At 39.9% G+C, this 15,715-nt stretch overlaps 1 protein-coding gene across 1 annotated transcript in view; it reads right to left on the reverse strand.

Annotated features, from left to right (window-relative positions):
- Positions 1-1,091: 1,091 nt before the first annotated feature.
- ZPLD1 (zona pellucida like domain containing 1) overlaps positions 1,092-15,715 on the reverse strand; it is a 55,744-nt gene continuing 41,120 nt past the window's right edge. Inside the window, exons 6-11 of the mRNA XM_074983526.1 lie at positions 15,167-15,264; positions 11,928-12,008; positions 10,400-10,571; positions 7,250-7,358; positions 2,427-2,456; positions 1,092-1,267 (exon numbers count right to left, since the gene is read on the reverse strand). Coding sequence (XP_074839627.1) covers positions 1,092-1,267; positions 2,427-2,456; positions 7,250-7,358; positions 10,400-10,571; positions 11,928-12,008; positions 15,167-15,264 — 666 coding nt within the window. The remainder of the gene's footprint in view (positions 1,268-2,426; positions 2,457-7,249; positions 7,359-10,399; positions 10,572-11,927; positions 12,009-15,166; positions 15,265-15,715) is intronic.

Here is a 15,715-nt window from a genome sequence, read left to right on the forward strand (position 1 = left end):
GTCTACACGAGTGAGATCCCACCAAGTATGTACACACAAAATGCATTCTTTCGATATTAAATCAGAAGAACACAGCACTTTTTCTGGCAGCCCTCTTCCTGCCCCAGATGAGCACCTTGAAAGATTCTTTCAGGAAAAAAACTTGTGTATGTGCCCCGGGGGCCCTTTTTTCAGAAGGGGAGTCCTCAGGGTGCCATATTTTTCAATCCCTGGCCCATTCTTTCTAAAGGGCAGGAGCTGAGAGGACACTATCAAAAGAGCAGATTGATTTTTTCCATCCACTTTTGTGTGTGTGAATGTGCTCTTTCAAAAGAAGTTTTTTTTGGAAGAGATCTTGTGGAAGAACTTCTTTAGAAGGACCACTCTACTGTAGATGTAGCCTGTGAGAGTCCTTTGTCTGAGAAACTGTGCCCTGGGAATGCCTTTGAATTTTCAGCACTAAACAGCTTGATGGACAGTTAACATACCAAATTTTGCCTTGATTTTCACTGTGTGTAGCCCCACTGAATTCAGTGGAACAACACGGTAGAGCAAAATTCTTCCTGAGGGTCATACGATCTTATTTCTACATGGGTGATGATTGTGGTCCACTCACTTTGATTTGTTTTGCAGTTATTTTTAAGTCCAGATAGAAAATGTATGTTCTGAACTGAAACAATTTTTTTGAAAAGCACAAACAGTAAACTGGGAAAATAAAGAAAAAAAGATAAAAGTACAGGCGGTCTTTATCAAAGGTGGTGATTAAATAGGAATGTGTCTGGTTGGCTAGGTCTGGTTTAGTAATAGTGGATTGAGTGATGTTTTATCTTAAGCGTCTTTAAATTTTAAGACCCCCCGGATCGAAGTAGGGCATTCATTTTACAGCGTGTACACCCATGGGCAGAATATAAATAGTCTGATCACAAACATATATGAAAAGAATTACCTAGAATTCTTCCCATTGTTATGACTGTTGAGCTATATGATAAAGCTACAAGGCTACAGATAAATCTAGCTGAAGTTTGCCTTGGTAAATTTATAACACAAATACATCTTATGGACAATGAAGGCAATCTCCCACCCCCAAAACTAGTGAAAACTCACTGTTCCTTTTAGTTGACAGCTAGATTTTGTACACCATCCAAAACTGAGCTACCAGACCATTTCCTGTGCAGGAGAGTGAGAGAACATACAAAGAAGAAAACACTCATAATCCCTAAAATGACTGTTCCTGAAATCAGTGCACTGGTGATTGAGTTCAGCTGGAAAGTTGGTCCATTTGGACGACCTGCAAGGAAATAAAAAAAAAAGCTCCAAAAGGTCTCAGTCTCCTTCAGCAGATCTCTGTCTCCATGCCGCAATGCAAAAACTAGTTAACAGGTTCATACTGAACTGTACAGAATGTATTTAGAGAGTAGTTGCAGACACATAGGTCCTTCCCATATATATACCCCTGTCCCCACCAGGGTGAGTAAGATATGACAATATTTAAGGCATAAGCTGATTTGAATTCCATACTGAGGAATGCAGGATATCTGCTCACAAGAACGCTTTCTCTTTTTCTTTAATGCCAAATTACCATTAGACATTGTTTTCTTATAGAGAAGGACTCTTACCATGATTCTGGATTTCCCAGTATTTAAATGTGTTGGGAGAAGGAAGGACTAGGGGGATTCTTTCCCAGTTGCCTTAAATTTCAGGGGGGAGAGCAGCCGAATTTTGTTACGATTCCCTAGTATATATCAATAAAGATTATCAGCCTGACAACAGCAAGAGGGAAATCAAGAATATGCTACAGATTTATTTCTCCACCCAAAAGAATTCTAGGTCATCAGGAGGAGGAGCATTCTGACAATTTATATACTTACACTTTCCCCTACACTACCTCATTTTTCTTTACAGCTTACTTCACCAAGCAGCAGAGAAGCAGCATTGGACTCTGCAGATGCCTTATCACCAACTATTTCCGTGGATCCTATGGTTACATCCAGGACAAAGGTCGGGGACTACAGAAGCTGAAGCAGAGGACCTTTACCTTTCTGCACTGTGAAGCCAGCCAAGTTGGGCTGCACCATAATGACCATTTTGTGATTCGATTCATCTGTTGCAGGAAATTAGTATTGCTTAAACCTTTGATTTTTCTTCTGGCAGCTGTGCTGTTTTCTAATGTGCCATAGCAGCACAAATAGGGTTGCATTTGATCTGCAATTTCACTTCAATAGTAGAGATTGGAATTTGCTGAACTGTTGGGGCTGGGTGCATGAACTTAACTGAGCATTCCAGATCTACCTATTGCTTTCTTTATAACTCATTCGTAGTGTCTCATTTTAAATTCATGGTAATGAGGAAAACTGTACAATACATATAACTGAATCCAAATGGTTTACCACTCATGAGCGTAGCCCTTTTGCAATACCATTCTTCTATGTTTCTCAGAGCAGACTTACCAAGCTGTGAATTGTTGGTTGGCGTCTCATCTGTACAAAAATATAAAATTGGAGGCAATGTATTTTACAGTCATCAATATCCACACCTTCTCCTCAACCCCACTAAAACCAGGCAAAAATAAAACGAGGGCTATCCTGAAACTCAGAAACTGTGCTGGCAATGTTGCCTAGTCGCTACCAACATCAGTGATTAAATCAGGTTAAGAACATTAATAATGAGAAGTTTCCTAATTTTACTGTGAGGATATTAGTCTTCTGCACCACTTACTAATTTGCAAAAAAATCTTATTTAAGCTCCATTTAGCTGAACGTATTGTTAATTCTTTTTTGTGCTATTTCATAAAAGTATGATCCAAAACATTGCAGCAAGAATGTCTCCTCACTGTCTGCTGCACTAAGGTAGGGATTCTGCAATGGTGGAGGTAATTTATCTTTGTTTCATCAAAGAAATCTGTGACTACATAGAATTACAAGTCTCCTCCTCCTCCACACGTTTCTTCCTTGACAATAGCAAAAAGGAGTTATAATAAGGAATGAATTTACATTTTTCCCTAGCATTTACTGAATCCCAGTTGTTGGAGTAGAAACTAAATATTTTGTCTTTGCAAGCCTCAAACACATCTCAAAAGTACATTTATTTCAGGAACGCATCTTGTATTTTTAAGTAGAACATATAATGGCTACCATTATTTTTAAACAGTTTTGCCTTCACAAATAAATAATTCTTTTACTTCCATATACAGACAGAAAAACATTGTGTCTAAAGTAACTTATCATAGATAAATAAGTGCAAGGTCTCTGTGAATGAAATCAGTGTTCGGATTGCTTAAAGCCGAGATGAGTGAGTCACAAGCAACAGCAATGCTATGTACCTATGCAGATATTTATATGGTGTCTTGTAACTATTTATCTGAGAGCCCCACAATCATTAATAGAGTTTAGCCTCAAAATAGGGAAGTACCATTTTACAAAAGCAGAACTGATGCAATCTGATTGCCCCAAGTCATGCTGGAAACCTGTGACAGTCAAAAATTCAATGCATGTCTTCCAACTGATGGGTAAATGGAGATCTGCACTACCTTTCCTACCTCTGCAACCTAAAAGCCAGAAATAAAGTTAAATTGTTCACTACACCATCCATTAAATATTTGAATTCTATTTCTGAAACAGGCACCAATTGAAAAATGATTATATCCCGCTTCCATGCATATTCATGGCTAAACTAGATCTAGACAAACAATTTTCAATAATCGTGTGTATAAAGAATTTAGCCACCACTACTGACCATGGAATAGCCACAAAAACCTTGTGGTATGCTATAATTTCTTTAACATTCAAAGGCAATTCATTAAATGTTTCCTATTTTTTGTAAACTTCTGTAAATTGATCGTCAATATTTGAAACTTAGGCTCTAATGTTTATCTATGACTGGTCAAATAAATCCCATGATCTTGTTTCTGTGCCCAGATTGGCTATCATGAAAATATGAAAGTCAGTTTCCTTATTTTTGCACCTTTACAAAAACAAGCAGTCCTGTAGCACCTTAAAGACTAACCGTTTTATTTATTAGGTAATGAGGTTTTGTGGGTTAGACCCACTTCCTCAGATTCTGAATCTGAGGAAGTGGGTCTTACCCATGAACGCTTATTACCTAATAAATAAAATTGTTAATAGTTAAAGTGCTACAGGACTGCTTGGGTTTTGGGGTTTTTTTCTTTTTTAGATGCTACAGACTAACCTGGTTACCCCTCTGAGACTGTATCTTGCACTTCTGAAATTCAATTTCCCCAGATATTTTTAAACTATATGAAAATTCATGAGAAGTGAACTCAAAAGGGTCGTGAGCATGGCTGAAGCAAATCTCTTTTCTACTTCAATTATATGAGCTATGTTTGGCATTATTATTCCAGTTCTGTTAAAATCCCTTTTTCTAACCAGACACATACAAAAAACTGAATGCATTCCCAATTCTCTGTGGCCAGATTTCTCCTCTTGCTTGTGTGCATGTCTCCAACACCACACAGTAAATCGGTATCAGAGTGGTAGCCGTGGTAGTCTGTATCCACAAAAACAACAAGAAAGTTTTGTAGTTTTAGGGAAGCTTGGCAAAGGTTTTGTAGGTGTTTATCTCTGTCGGAGGGTTTGAAGCAAATGCAGTTGTATCTTAGTGCTTGGCTGACCCATTGGAAGGAGGATCTTGAAAAGTTCCATTGTAATTTCAACAATTTCCACCCCACCATCAATCTCAGCCTCAACCAGTCCATACAAGAGATCCACTTCCTGGACATAACCGTGCAAATAAGTGATGGTCATGTAAACACCACCCTACACCAGAAACCCACAGACCACTATGCTTATCTACATGTCTCCAGCTTCCATCCAGGGCACACCACACAATCCACTGTATACAGCCAAGCACTAAGATACAACTGCAATCCCTCAGACAGAGAAACACCTACAAGACCTTTACCAAGTTTTCCTGAAAGTACAACACCCACCTAAGGAACTGAAGAAACAGACTGACAGAACCAGACACGTACCCAGAAGCCACCTGGTACAAGACAGGCCCAACAAGGAAGAAACAGAACACCACTGGTCATCGCATACACCCCACAGCTAAAGCCTCTCCAGCGCATCGTCAGTGATCTACAACCCATCCTGGACAATGATCCCTCACTCTCACAGACCTTGGGAGGCAGGCCTGTCTTCGCCTACAGACAGTCTGCCAAACTGAAACAAATTCTCACCAGCAACTATAGACCACACCACAGCAACTCTTACTCAGGAACCAATCCCTGCAACAAATCTCGGTGCCAACTCTGCCCACATATCTACACCAGCGACACCAACACAGGACCTAACCACATCAACTACGCCATCAAGGGTTCATTTGCCTGCACAGCTACTAATGTAATATATGCCATCATGTGCCAGCAATGCCCCTCTGCCATATGCATTGGCCAAGCCAGTCAGTCTCTGTGTTAAAGAATAAATGGACACAAATCAGATATCAGGAATGGTAACATACAAAAACCTGTAGGAAAACACTTCAATTTCCCTGGACACTCAGTAAGAGATTTAAAAGTAGCCAACCGGCGACAAAAAAACTTCAAAAACAGACTCCAAAGAGAAACTGCTAAGCTACAATTCATTTGCAAATTCGACACCATCAATAAAGGATTGAACAGAGACTGGGAGTCACTGGCCAACTACAAAATCAGTTTCTCTTTTCTTGGTGTTCACACCTCCACAATAGGTGCACATCAGCTCTGACCTTCCTCCTAATCAGGACTCCCTCCTTTTCATGAGCCTGTGTAATTAGACCTCTGGAATCTCCACTATATTGCATCTGACAAAGCAGGTCTTTGCCCAGTAAAGCTTATGCTCCAAGGTATCAGTTAGTCTATAAGGTGCCACCGAATCACACAGTAAATATAGACAGTTTAGTCCTGAGGGTCATAGTAATTCTTTTTCCTCTAGGGAATTACATTCTACTTTAAATTTCATTGGTTTCAATTCAGACTGACACCACTGAAAACAGACCCAAGGACAGTTACTGACATGCATCTGACAGTAGAATGTGGCTCAAAATATTTTATCTTTACTACCTTGTCATAGGGATACACAAAACATTTGCTTCTCAGAAATTCCAAAATGTATTTGCAATACCCTAAAATTCTCAAAGACTGGAAATCAGTGGCCTTAAACTGGTATCCATTCAGAGCATAATTGAAAACAGAAACTGGAAGCCTGTCTTTATATTAAAAATGGGAACTGTTTGCTTCAATCTCTGTTTACAGTTGAAAGCTGAGCAAAAACTACATTGCCATTGCAATCCATGGTTAATGTCATTAAAGTTATGCCTACACTGCAAAAAAGAAGTGTTCTTTCTCATCCTATTTAAGCTGCGTTAAAATAGCATTGAACACAGAGCAATCTGGGTTTTTGCCTCAGCTTAAGTGAGTCCAGAGTTAAATTGCTGTGCCTTTATTAACTTAACTCAAGTGAGGTAATGCTAGTTAAGACCACACCCTTTTCACCACGCCCTTTTTTGCAGTTTAGACATATCCTAAGATGGAGATGAAAGAGCAGGGAATGAGCAGGGAGAGACAATGCTAAGTGGTATGTGTATTAGCTTCTAAGTATTTCCCCCCCCCAATTGTGACTTTCCTATCTTGATATCTGATTTTAAGCAAAATGAATCAGGCTCATTTTTTCTTTGCTAGATGGGTTCACTTTCCATTGTCTTAAATGGAAGCTGCATCTGTATGACACATGAGAATTCTGTTGAGTTTGGATGCTTGTGCTAGCCTCAGACACATGCACATAAATCACAATGACTTCAGTGGGGGTGCGTCTACACTAAGAACTAACTTCAAAGTTAGGCACTACATCGAAGTAGCCAGCAGAGAGTCCACACACATTTTTTTCCCCTTACTTTGAAGTTAACTTCAAAGCAGGGAGCCCAACTTCAAAGCACTTGGTCCATTCCTGGGAGTGGAGTAATGCCCTACTATGAAGTTTAACTTCAAAGTAGGGTGTGTGTAGACACTCAGCTTCAAAGTTGCTTGCTTTGAAGTTGTACTTCAAAGTAAGCAACTTCGAAGTTATTTTTGTAGTGTAGATACAGCCCGGGTGTTCTGAGTCCATGTCTGACCAAAAATTGGCTCCGAACTTTTACATGTAAATTCAGTCTGCCAGTAGAAGTAGATCCAAATCAAATGGCTTGGGTTTTGAGTCACCAAAGCTCTCATTAAACAGCAAAACATCTCTCCATGTTTCTGAAATTCCTGCAGTACACAGAAAGCTTTGATAATTCCTACCGCTCCTTGTAATGATGGGGCCAGCAGAGATTACAGCATTTCCAGAGGTGCTCTGAGCATTCCAAGTTGTTCTCCTAACAGCAGCTCTTCTTTCTCTGTTGCTGCAACTCTGAGTAGTTAATCAAAACAATCACAGGTTTAGAGTGGAGAAGAATTATTGCCTTCCTGAACTTCCATTTAGAATGTCAGCTCTTTTAAAAAGTGATATTAGAGCTTTATTTCTTGTATGCATTCATTTACTTTGCAATCAAAACAGATGCAATAGCCACTGCACATTGTAAATGATTGACTTCCAGTTGTATTTCGCTTCATTTTGTTTATGGAATTGCACTGCTCTCATTTACAGTATTCATATTACAGTACAATAAACTTTTCAGTAATTTACCAGAGCTTTGTTCATAGCCACCTGTACCAGGCAACATTTACATGCTAGACTAGGGATATGAAAAAATAACAGGTGAGAGTCTAGCCCAGGGGGTTAGCAACCTTCATGAGGTGGAGTGCCACAATTTGACCTTTTGACCTCTCTGTACGCGCTGAATGCCGGTGATACTTTCTAAAGTCACTAATAATCCTACTTACAATAACTTCATTCATAAATAAATTAAGATGCAGAGCTTTACTGTTTAGCTGGTGGTTGGTAGCATTAGCTGGTCTTTTCTTAATCCACAGGCAGCACGGGTTTGAGCAGGCTCCAGGATGCATGGGGGAGGAAGGGTAGGGCTGAGCTTCCAACTTGAGGGCTGATGAAAATCAGCTCACCTGCTGCTCTTGGTACTCGTGCCAGGGATTGTTGACCACTGTTCCAGCAAATCCGTTACATTTTTAAAAGAGCATCTATAGTGGATCACTCATTTTCCATATAGCTCATCAGAATAAAAAAGTTGGGTTGAGTATTTACTGTCATTTTTCATATGAGTCTAACATTAGTGTCTGTTCCACCTTTAACTGACCATCCTCTTTCCCAGCCACCATGGTACACAAGCCAGGCTGAAACCTAAAATGAAGCATTCTAATTTGACTCTTTTCATACTTCATTTTTCAGGACCTGATTCAGCAAAGCACTCAAGCACATTAACATTAACAACATACTTTAAGTTCTGTGCTGAACTGGAGCTTAGATGAGTAAATTCCCTCTTCCTCCTCCTCCTCCTCTACCCACCCACACATTTTTAGTGATCGTGCAAGGTGCTGGATGGAGATGTGGAGGAAATGGAATTACCATTTCACAGGAAATTCTGCAATTTCAAAATTGGTTTTATTCAAAAAAATCCACTGAAAGCAAAAAAATTTAAAACTTCCCACAGAACAAATTTTTCAAAAAAATCATACCAGAACATTTTCTCTTGCTCACATAATTGTTTCCATTTCAAATTTGCTATTTTTATATGATAAAGAATTTCTAAATAAAATGTTTCAACAATAAGAATCAAAATGTTTCTTTCTAAAGATGTCAAAGCAGATGGTTCTGATCTTATCAAAATAATTCTGCCCTACCCACCCCCCAATATTTTTCCTGAAATGGAATCTCATTAAGGTAGACATGTTTCAGTAGAAGATAAAAGTCCAAAAAAATTGGCATTTTTTGTTGAAGAAGTGTCCTACCAGGATATTTTCAACCAGCTCCACTGTTAACACAGGTGTACTAAAGACACTTACTCTACACACTGAATAGTATAGCAGATGCAAATGGCACATAGAGTTGAACTTTGTCATCTATCTGTAAAGAATGTGAATGCAACAAATGAAGAGTGGCATTTCAGTCACATCACCACTGCGTGAAGTAACACTTGGGACTGTAAAGCTCTGGGGAATGGGCCTTGGCAAAAGGAATGTTCACTTACAGGTCTCTCAGTCAAATCATGGCTAGGGTGATAGAGACCAACTGTTGGAAAAACACTGATAGTTTATGAAACACAAGGGGGTGTTCTCACTAAGTCTCCTGGGAAAATGGTATTTGCATCACAGGGAACCATAAGTATATCTTGGAATAAAGAGCAGAGGCCAAGCTGTATTAGTCTGTACCTGCAAAAATAATGAGAAGTCCTGTGGCACCATGTGGACTAACAGATACTTTGGAGCATAGGCTTTCACGGGCAGAGATCCACTTTGTATTTGCATCTTACGAAGAATGTGTTTGCCCACGAAAGCTTATGCTCCAAACATCTGTTTGTCTATAGGGTGCCACAGGACTTCATGTTGTTTTTTCTTGAAATAATGTCAGTTGAAATCTTCAGGTTAGAGAACAAGTTTGAGCCTTAGACAGACCTACCCAGTCAATTCTAGATGTGGTATCCACAAGACAAAATTGAAGAGCATTCAGTTTTAGAGCATTCAATGGTATAGCAGATAGATGTGATAGTGCAACTTTCCCAAAAACATCCTGTGAATGCTCTTCAATTTTGTCTTGTGGATACCACATCTAGAATTGACTGGGTAGGTCCGTCTAAGGCTCAAACTTGTTCTCTAACCTGGAGATTTCAACTGACATTATTTCAAGAAAAAACAACATGAAGTCCTGTGGCACCCTATAGACAAACAGATGTTTGGAGCATAAGCTTTCGTGGGCAAACACATTCTTCGTAAGATGCAAAGACAAAGTGGATCTCTGCCCATGAAAGCCTATGCTCCAAAGTATCTGTTAGTCCATATGGTGCCACAGGACTTCTCGTTATTTTTGCACATATAGAGTAACACAGCTAGGCCTCTGCTCATTATTCCAAGATACACTTATGGTTCCTTGTGATGCAAATACCATTTTCCTAGGAGATGTGGTAAGAACACCCCCTCGTGTTTTATAAACTATCAGTGTTTTTCTAACAGTTGGTCTCTATCACCATAGCCATGATGTGACCGAGAGACCTATAAGTGAACATTCCTTTTGCCAAGGCCCATTCCCCAGAGCTTTACTGTCCCAAGTGTTACTTCACGCAGTGGTGATGTGACTGAAGTGCCACTCTTCGTTTGTTGCATTCACATTCTTTACAGATAGCTGACAAAGTTCAAACTCTAGGTGCCATTTGCATCTGCACAACCCAGATACCCTCTCCCAACTGTACCCATCTGTTCGTTACAGCTGTAGAATGGCCCCACAGTTGTGCCTCTGGCACATTTATGAACGTTATGGACAAAAGCCTCTTCAAAACTTACAGGTACAAGAAAGGGGCAGTCATCCGTTCTACACAGCTTTGTCACACAATGGAGGAAGACTGTAGACATCTTCTGGTTCTTGTGCTTGACAAAGCGAAACACCTCGAAGGAAAACCGGCCCATCTGGCTCTTGCCATTCTCAATTACAGTTGTCTGTGGGTCCTTGTCGCAGCTAATTGGTAAAAAAGATGAAAACTGGGATGACCATGTATGCTTCTGATTTTTAGCCCCTGAGAATAAAGGATTATAAGTATCAAGAACAATGCTTAAAATCTATTTAAAAAAAAAAAGACAGCACCACGTCATCCAAAACAGGCAGCTATGAGAGTCTCGAGTGCACTGGAGTAGGTCAAGTGCTGAAATGGCATGGCAGTGCGAACTGCACAGATAGGCAGAGAATGACAGTGGACAACAGGCTCAGAGTCAGTATTACTCTTACAAACCCTGAAAAGGATCTATGTTCAAGAGCGTCACACTTCTGATATTTTCTTTATGGGAAACACTTGCCTTGGAGTGTCTGGACCTGACAGGATTTGAGATAACTAGTCCTGATCCTGACAAGGAGTCAAGGTGACTACAAGATGGGCCTGCTGGGGGAGGAAAAGAGAAGCCCTGAGATAGAAAGAAGGTAGCTGTTGGTTGCCACTAAAAAGGAGGCCTAAAACCGAAAGGAGAGTCACTACTGCAGAGTTCTGAGGAGGATGAGGGTGGGTAGGTCTTACACACCTCTTTAAGGCATTGCTTTTTTAAAAAATTAAAACATCTTACAGACTTGGAAAGTGGGTTTTTTAATTTTCAACTGAGATGTCAAATGTCACACAAACCCACCAAAACCAAGTTTTGCTTGGTTAGGGAGTTCCTGAATGGTGTGTTTTGCAATATCAAAACCAAAATTAAAGTAGTTGCAGGTCCCATTTGATTTAAATCCCCCAATAATGGTGGTGCTTGAAACAAAATATTAGGCAAGCTATTTTACGTAGATAAGCACCTCTAAAAGAAGGTAGCAGCTCCATCAAGAGCCTGTCATTTAATCTGAGGTGTTGCTGAGACACCGAATTGCTCCTTTCTAGCCTTTTTAAGGCCCCAATTCAGAAAATCATTCTCATTCAGGACAGCACTGAAGCTTGTGCTTAAACACTTCCCTCAATCAGCTCCTTAGATATCTTAAATGGTTATCATCTACCTAGAGATCATCTTCCCACTTGCTTGCATTAAAATAAATGTTAACAAACACCTATCCATTGAAATACGTATAGACAACCCTTAGCACATGCTTGCAAAATGTCTATTCCTACAGCTACCTTAGTGCACAAGATTTTCATGACCGGGCACACTTACCCAATATTTATGTCTGCAAAAAGTTGGAGAAGTGTCTAATAAATTTGAACAAGCAAATACTTTGGACCTCCCTTAAAACTCTCATGCCCATCAAGAAATGTAAGCATTACCGTATCATACAGAGAACGCATAAATGTGGTCATAAAAGAAGGGTATTTGCATACAAATGCTGGATTTGCAAAATACCTACCTAAAGAAGAGATCGTATCTGAGCTCATCATTGGGATTACCAGATGGAGTGGTGTAACAATAGTCCATCAAAACATTCCATCTGCATGAGGAGCAAGATAATCGTCAGACAACATGATTTAAAAAAAAACCTGAGGTACAAGTTGATAGTGCTAGCTGATGAACTGAATGTACACAGTTATGTACAGTTATGAGCCATGTAAAGAATCCTCTGCATTTCCACTGAGGCCATTGTATGTCAGTATAATGGTTTTTACTTTTCTTCATTGCTTACATTACTTTACAGTGTATCCCATGGTGCAGGAATGACACAATTCAACCAATATGGTTTTATAGCCATCTGTTCCAAAGTAAAGAAGCTGTTACAAATCAATGGCCGCAGCACATCAATGGGTCTCACACTGCTGCACATCATTGCCTCTCAGAATTTCATAGCTGCGTTAGACAGGATTCACCTCCTCATAAGAGCAAAACAGTCATGCTGGGTCAGACCAAAGGTCCATCTAGCCCAGTATCCTGTCTTCCAACAGTGGCCAATGCCAGGTGCTTCAGAAGGAATAAAGAGAACATGCAATCATTAAGTGATCCATCCCGTTAGCCACTCCCAGATTCTGGCAAACAGAGCCTATGGACGCAGACCCTGCCCATACTGTCTAATAGTCATTGATAGATGCATCCACTGCAAATTTATCTGATTTTGTTTTTGAATAGTCTCAACCTCCACAACATCTTTGGGAAAGAATATCCCAGGATGACTGTGCATTGTGTGAAGAACTACTTCCTTCTGTTTTAACCTGCTGCCTACTAAGTTTATTGGGTGAACCCTAGTTCTCGTGTTAAGAAAAGGAATAAATAACACATCCTAATTTACTTTCTCTATATCAGTCATGATTTTATGGACCTCAATGTTATTCCTCCTAAGTTGCCTCTTTATCAAGTTGAAAAGTCCCAGTCCTTTTTAATCTCTCTTCTCTATGGGAAGCTGATCCATATATGTGATCATTTTTGTCCCCCTCATCTGTACTTTTTCCAATATCAATATATACTTTTGAGATGGGACAACCACATCTGTATACAGTATTCCAGATGTGATCATACCATGGATTTATTTAGCGACATTATGATATTTTCTGTCTTGACATCTATCCCTTTGTCAATGATTCCCAACATTCTGTTAGCTTTTTTTAACTGCTACTATACATTGAGTAGATGTTTTCAGAGAACTATCCACAGTGTTTGATGAAATACTGAAATAAATTTCCTAGGGAGGCTGTGGAATTTCCATCATCGAAGATACCTAGGAGCAGGTTAGACAAACATCTACCAGGCATGATATAGATGGTGCTTGGTCCTGCCATTAGGGCAGGGGACTACACTTGATGACCTCTCAGGGTCCCTTCCAGTTCTAGTATTCTATGACTCCAAGGTCTTTTCTCTAGTAGTAATGGGTAAGTTAGACCCCTTCATTTTGTACATGTTGTCAACATTATGTTTTTCAATGTGCACACTTTGCATTTATCAATTGAGTTTCATCTGCTATTTTGTTCCCCAATCACCCTCTTTAGCAAGATCATCATATCGTAGAAATGAAAGGGACCTCAAAAGGTCATTGAATCCTGTTCTCCTGCACTCACAACATGACCTATCGCCATCCTTAGCAGATTTGTTTAAATCCCATACTCTTGAAAGCCCCTCTCAAGGGCTGAACTCTCAACAGGGGATTTACTAGGCCAGTGCTCTAACCACTGAGCTATCCATACCTTTTTAGCTCTTTGCAGTCCACTTTGGACTCAATTGTTTTGAGTAGTTTTGCACCATCTGAAAACTGTCACCTCACTGTTTAACTCCTCTTTTTTTTTTTCAGATAATCTACAAATATGTTGAACAGGACTGGTTCTAGTTCAGACCCCAGAGAAAACCACTATTCACGCACTCCATTCTCGAAATTGACTACTCCTACTGTTTTGTGTCCTCCTGTTACAAAAGTACAAGACTCCTTCCCTTGAGCCCAAGGAGAATCTTTGTTCAGGATTAGCAATAAAGAGCCTTTTTTTTGACTCCATTAACCATGGATTAAACAGAGACTGGAAGTGGCTCGCATCTTACAAAGGCAGGTTCTCTGCTCTGGGTGCTAATATCTCACCATTAGACTCTGACAAAGGGTCACATCCCCCTTGTGAACTTGTTTTTAACTCTTTTGATAAGTACTGTTGATACTGGACCATTTCCACCTTGTTGAATAGACCTTGTCAGCTCTGGCCCTCCCTCTTACTGGGACCCCACTCTATAAATACCCCTCTGAAACCACCCCCCCACCTCATGCATCTGATGAAGCGGGTCTTTGCCCACAAAAGCTTATGCTCCAAAATATCTGTTGGTCTATAAGGTGCCACAAGACTTCTTGTTGTTCTCAAAGCTACAGACTAACACAGCTACCTCTCTGATAATAAAGAGCCTATAACACACAAAATAGGTCTGGATCCGTCCAACTGAGGACTGTGATTCACACATATTAGCCATTTTCTTATTTGTAAATAGGTTTTGACAGATTACATTTTAGCAGTAAATACACATTTCAATATCTATAAGCAAACTTCCAAAATATTTCCATTCATAATGCTCAATCTACAGGTAACAAATGTAAGAAAATGCTGCTTGAGACCTTAGAGTTTGATTAAAGAATATTTACGTTCCTTATTTTGACATAGTGTTGACAGTTTGTATTTTTAAAAGTTATGAAGCTTTAACTTTTTGAATCTCAGTGGCTATATCTACAGAGTTTTGAAGATAAAACTGGGATTTTGTCAACAAAACTCAGAGCATCTATACACAAATTGTGTTTTGCTGACAAACTGTCCACAAAAAAGCCATGTAGATGCTCCATGGGGCCCTTTTGTTGACAGAAAGAATCAAAAGATCAATCTGCTTTTACATGTAGATGCAATCTGTCAAGAGAAGTTTTGTTAGGACACCTCTTCTGAGAGTAACTTCTGTAAACAGATGCTTCTAATGTGCTTTCCTATTGCCTGACACTCCCTTAGTTTTCCACATCTGTGAAAATTTGAAAAAATAAAAGCACAATGAAAATAATCAGTTATCCATTACGGTTTAAAAAAATCAATTTCTGCCAAGCGCATATATAAAAAGACTGTCAAAAAGCCCTATAACTCAGATGATGGTTGGTATGGCTCAAGAGCTACAAAAATTTGAAAAGGAAAGAAAAGCAATCCTTTACTGTACCTGCCATCAAGGTTGGTTGCTCGTACTGCTGCGTATATTTTTGTTTTCAAAGGTAAACCTATACTGGGGATAACCAGCAACTGGCTGTAGGTTGAGTCCTGGAAAAACAAGCACACATTTGCTGTAACACAATGGCTATACCAACACCTTGGAACACAAAAGCTTTTTTGATCAGTTGTGTCAATGGAAACAGCAGTCCTGTCAAGTTTAATACAGTTTAAGGTTTACCCTCAGAGACTTTGAACAGATGCTTTGCTCCCCACAATGTAGCTTTAGCATAGGTGAGGGGGACTAGATTTGCAGGGGGTGTTCCAGCACCCCAGGTTTTAGCTGGGGCTCCGACGCTGGCCCCATTCCCAGTTCCATGTCTGGGGTCTTGACTGCTGCCTCCCTCCACCCTACTGTCTATGGGACTCTGTTTCTGACCCCGTGCCTGCCCATGCCCCCATCGCAGGGAAGGAATGGTGGACAAAGGTAAATGGGCTGGCTTTCCACAACCTCCACTGTTAAAAATGTTCCCACTTTACTTTGCTTTAGTGGAAAATTCAA

This window comes from Carettochelys insculpta, chromosome 1 (genome assembly GCF_033958435.1).
Source record: "Carettochelys insculpta isolate YL-2023 chromosome 1, ASM3395843v1, whole genome shotgun sequence".
Lineage (NCBI taxonomy): Eukaryota > Metazoa > Chordata > Testudines > Carettochelyidae > Carettochelys > Carettochelys insculpta.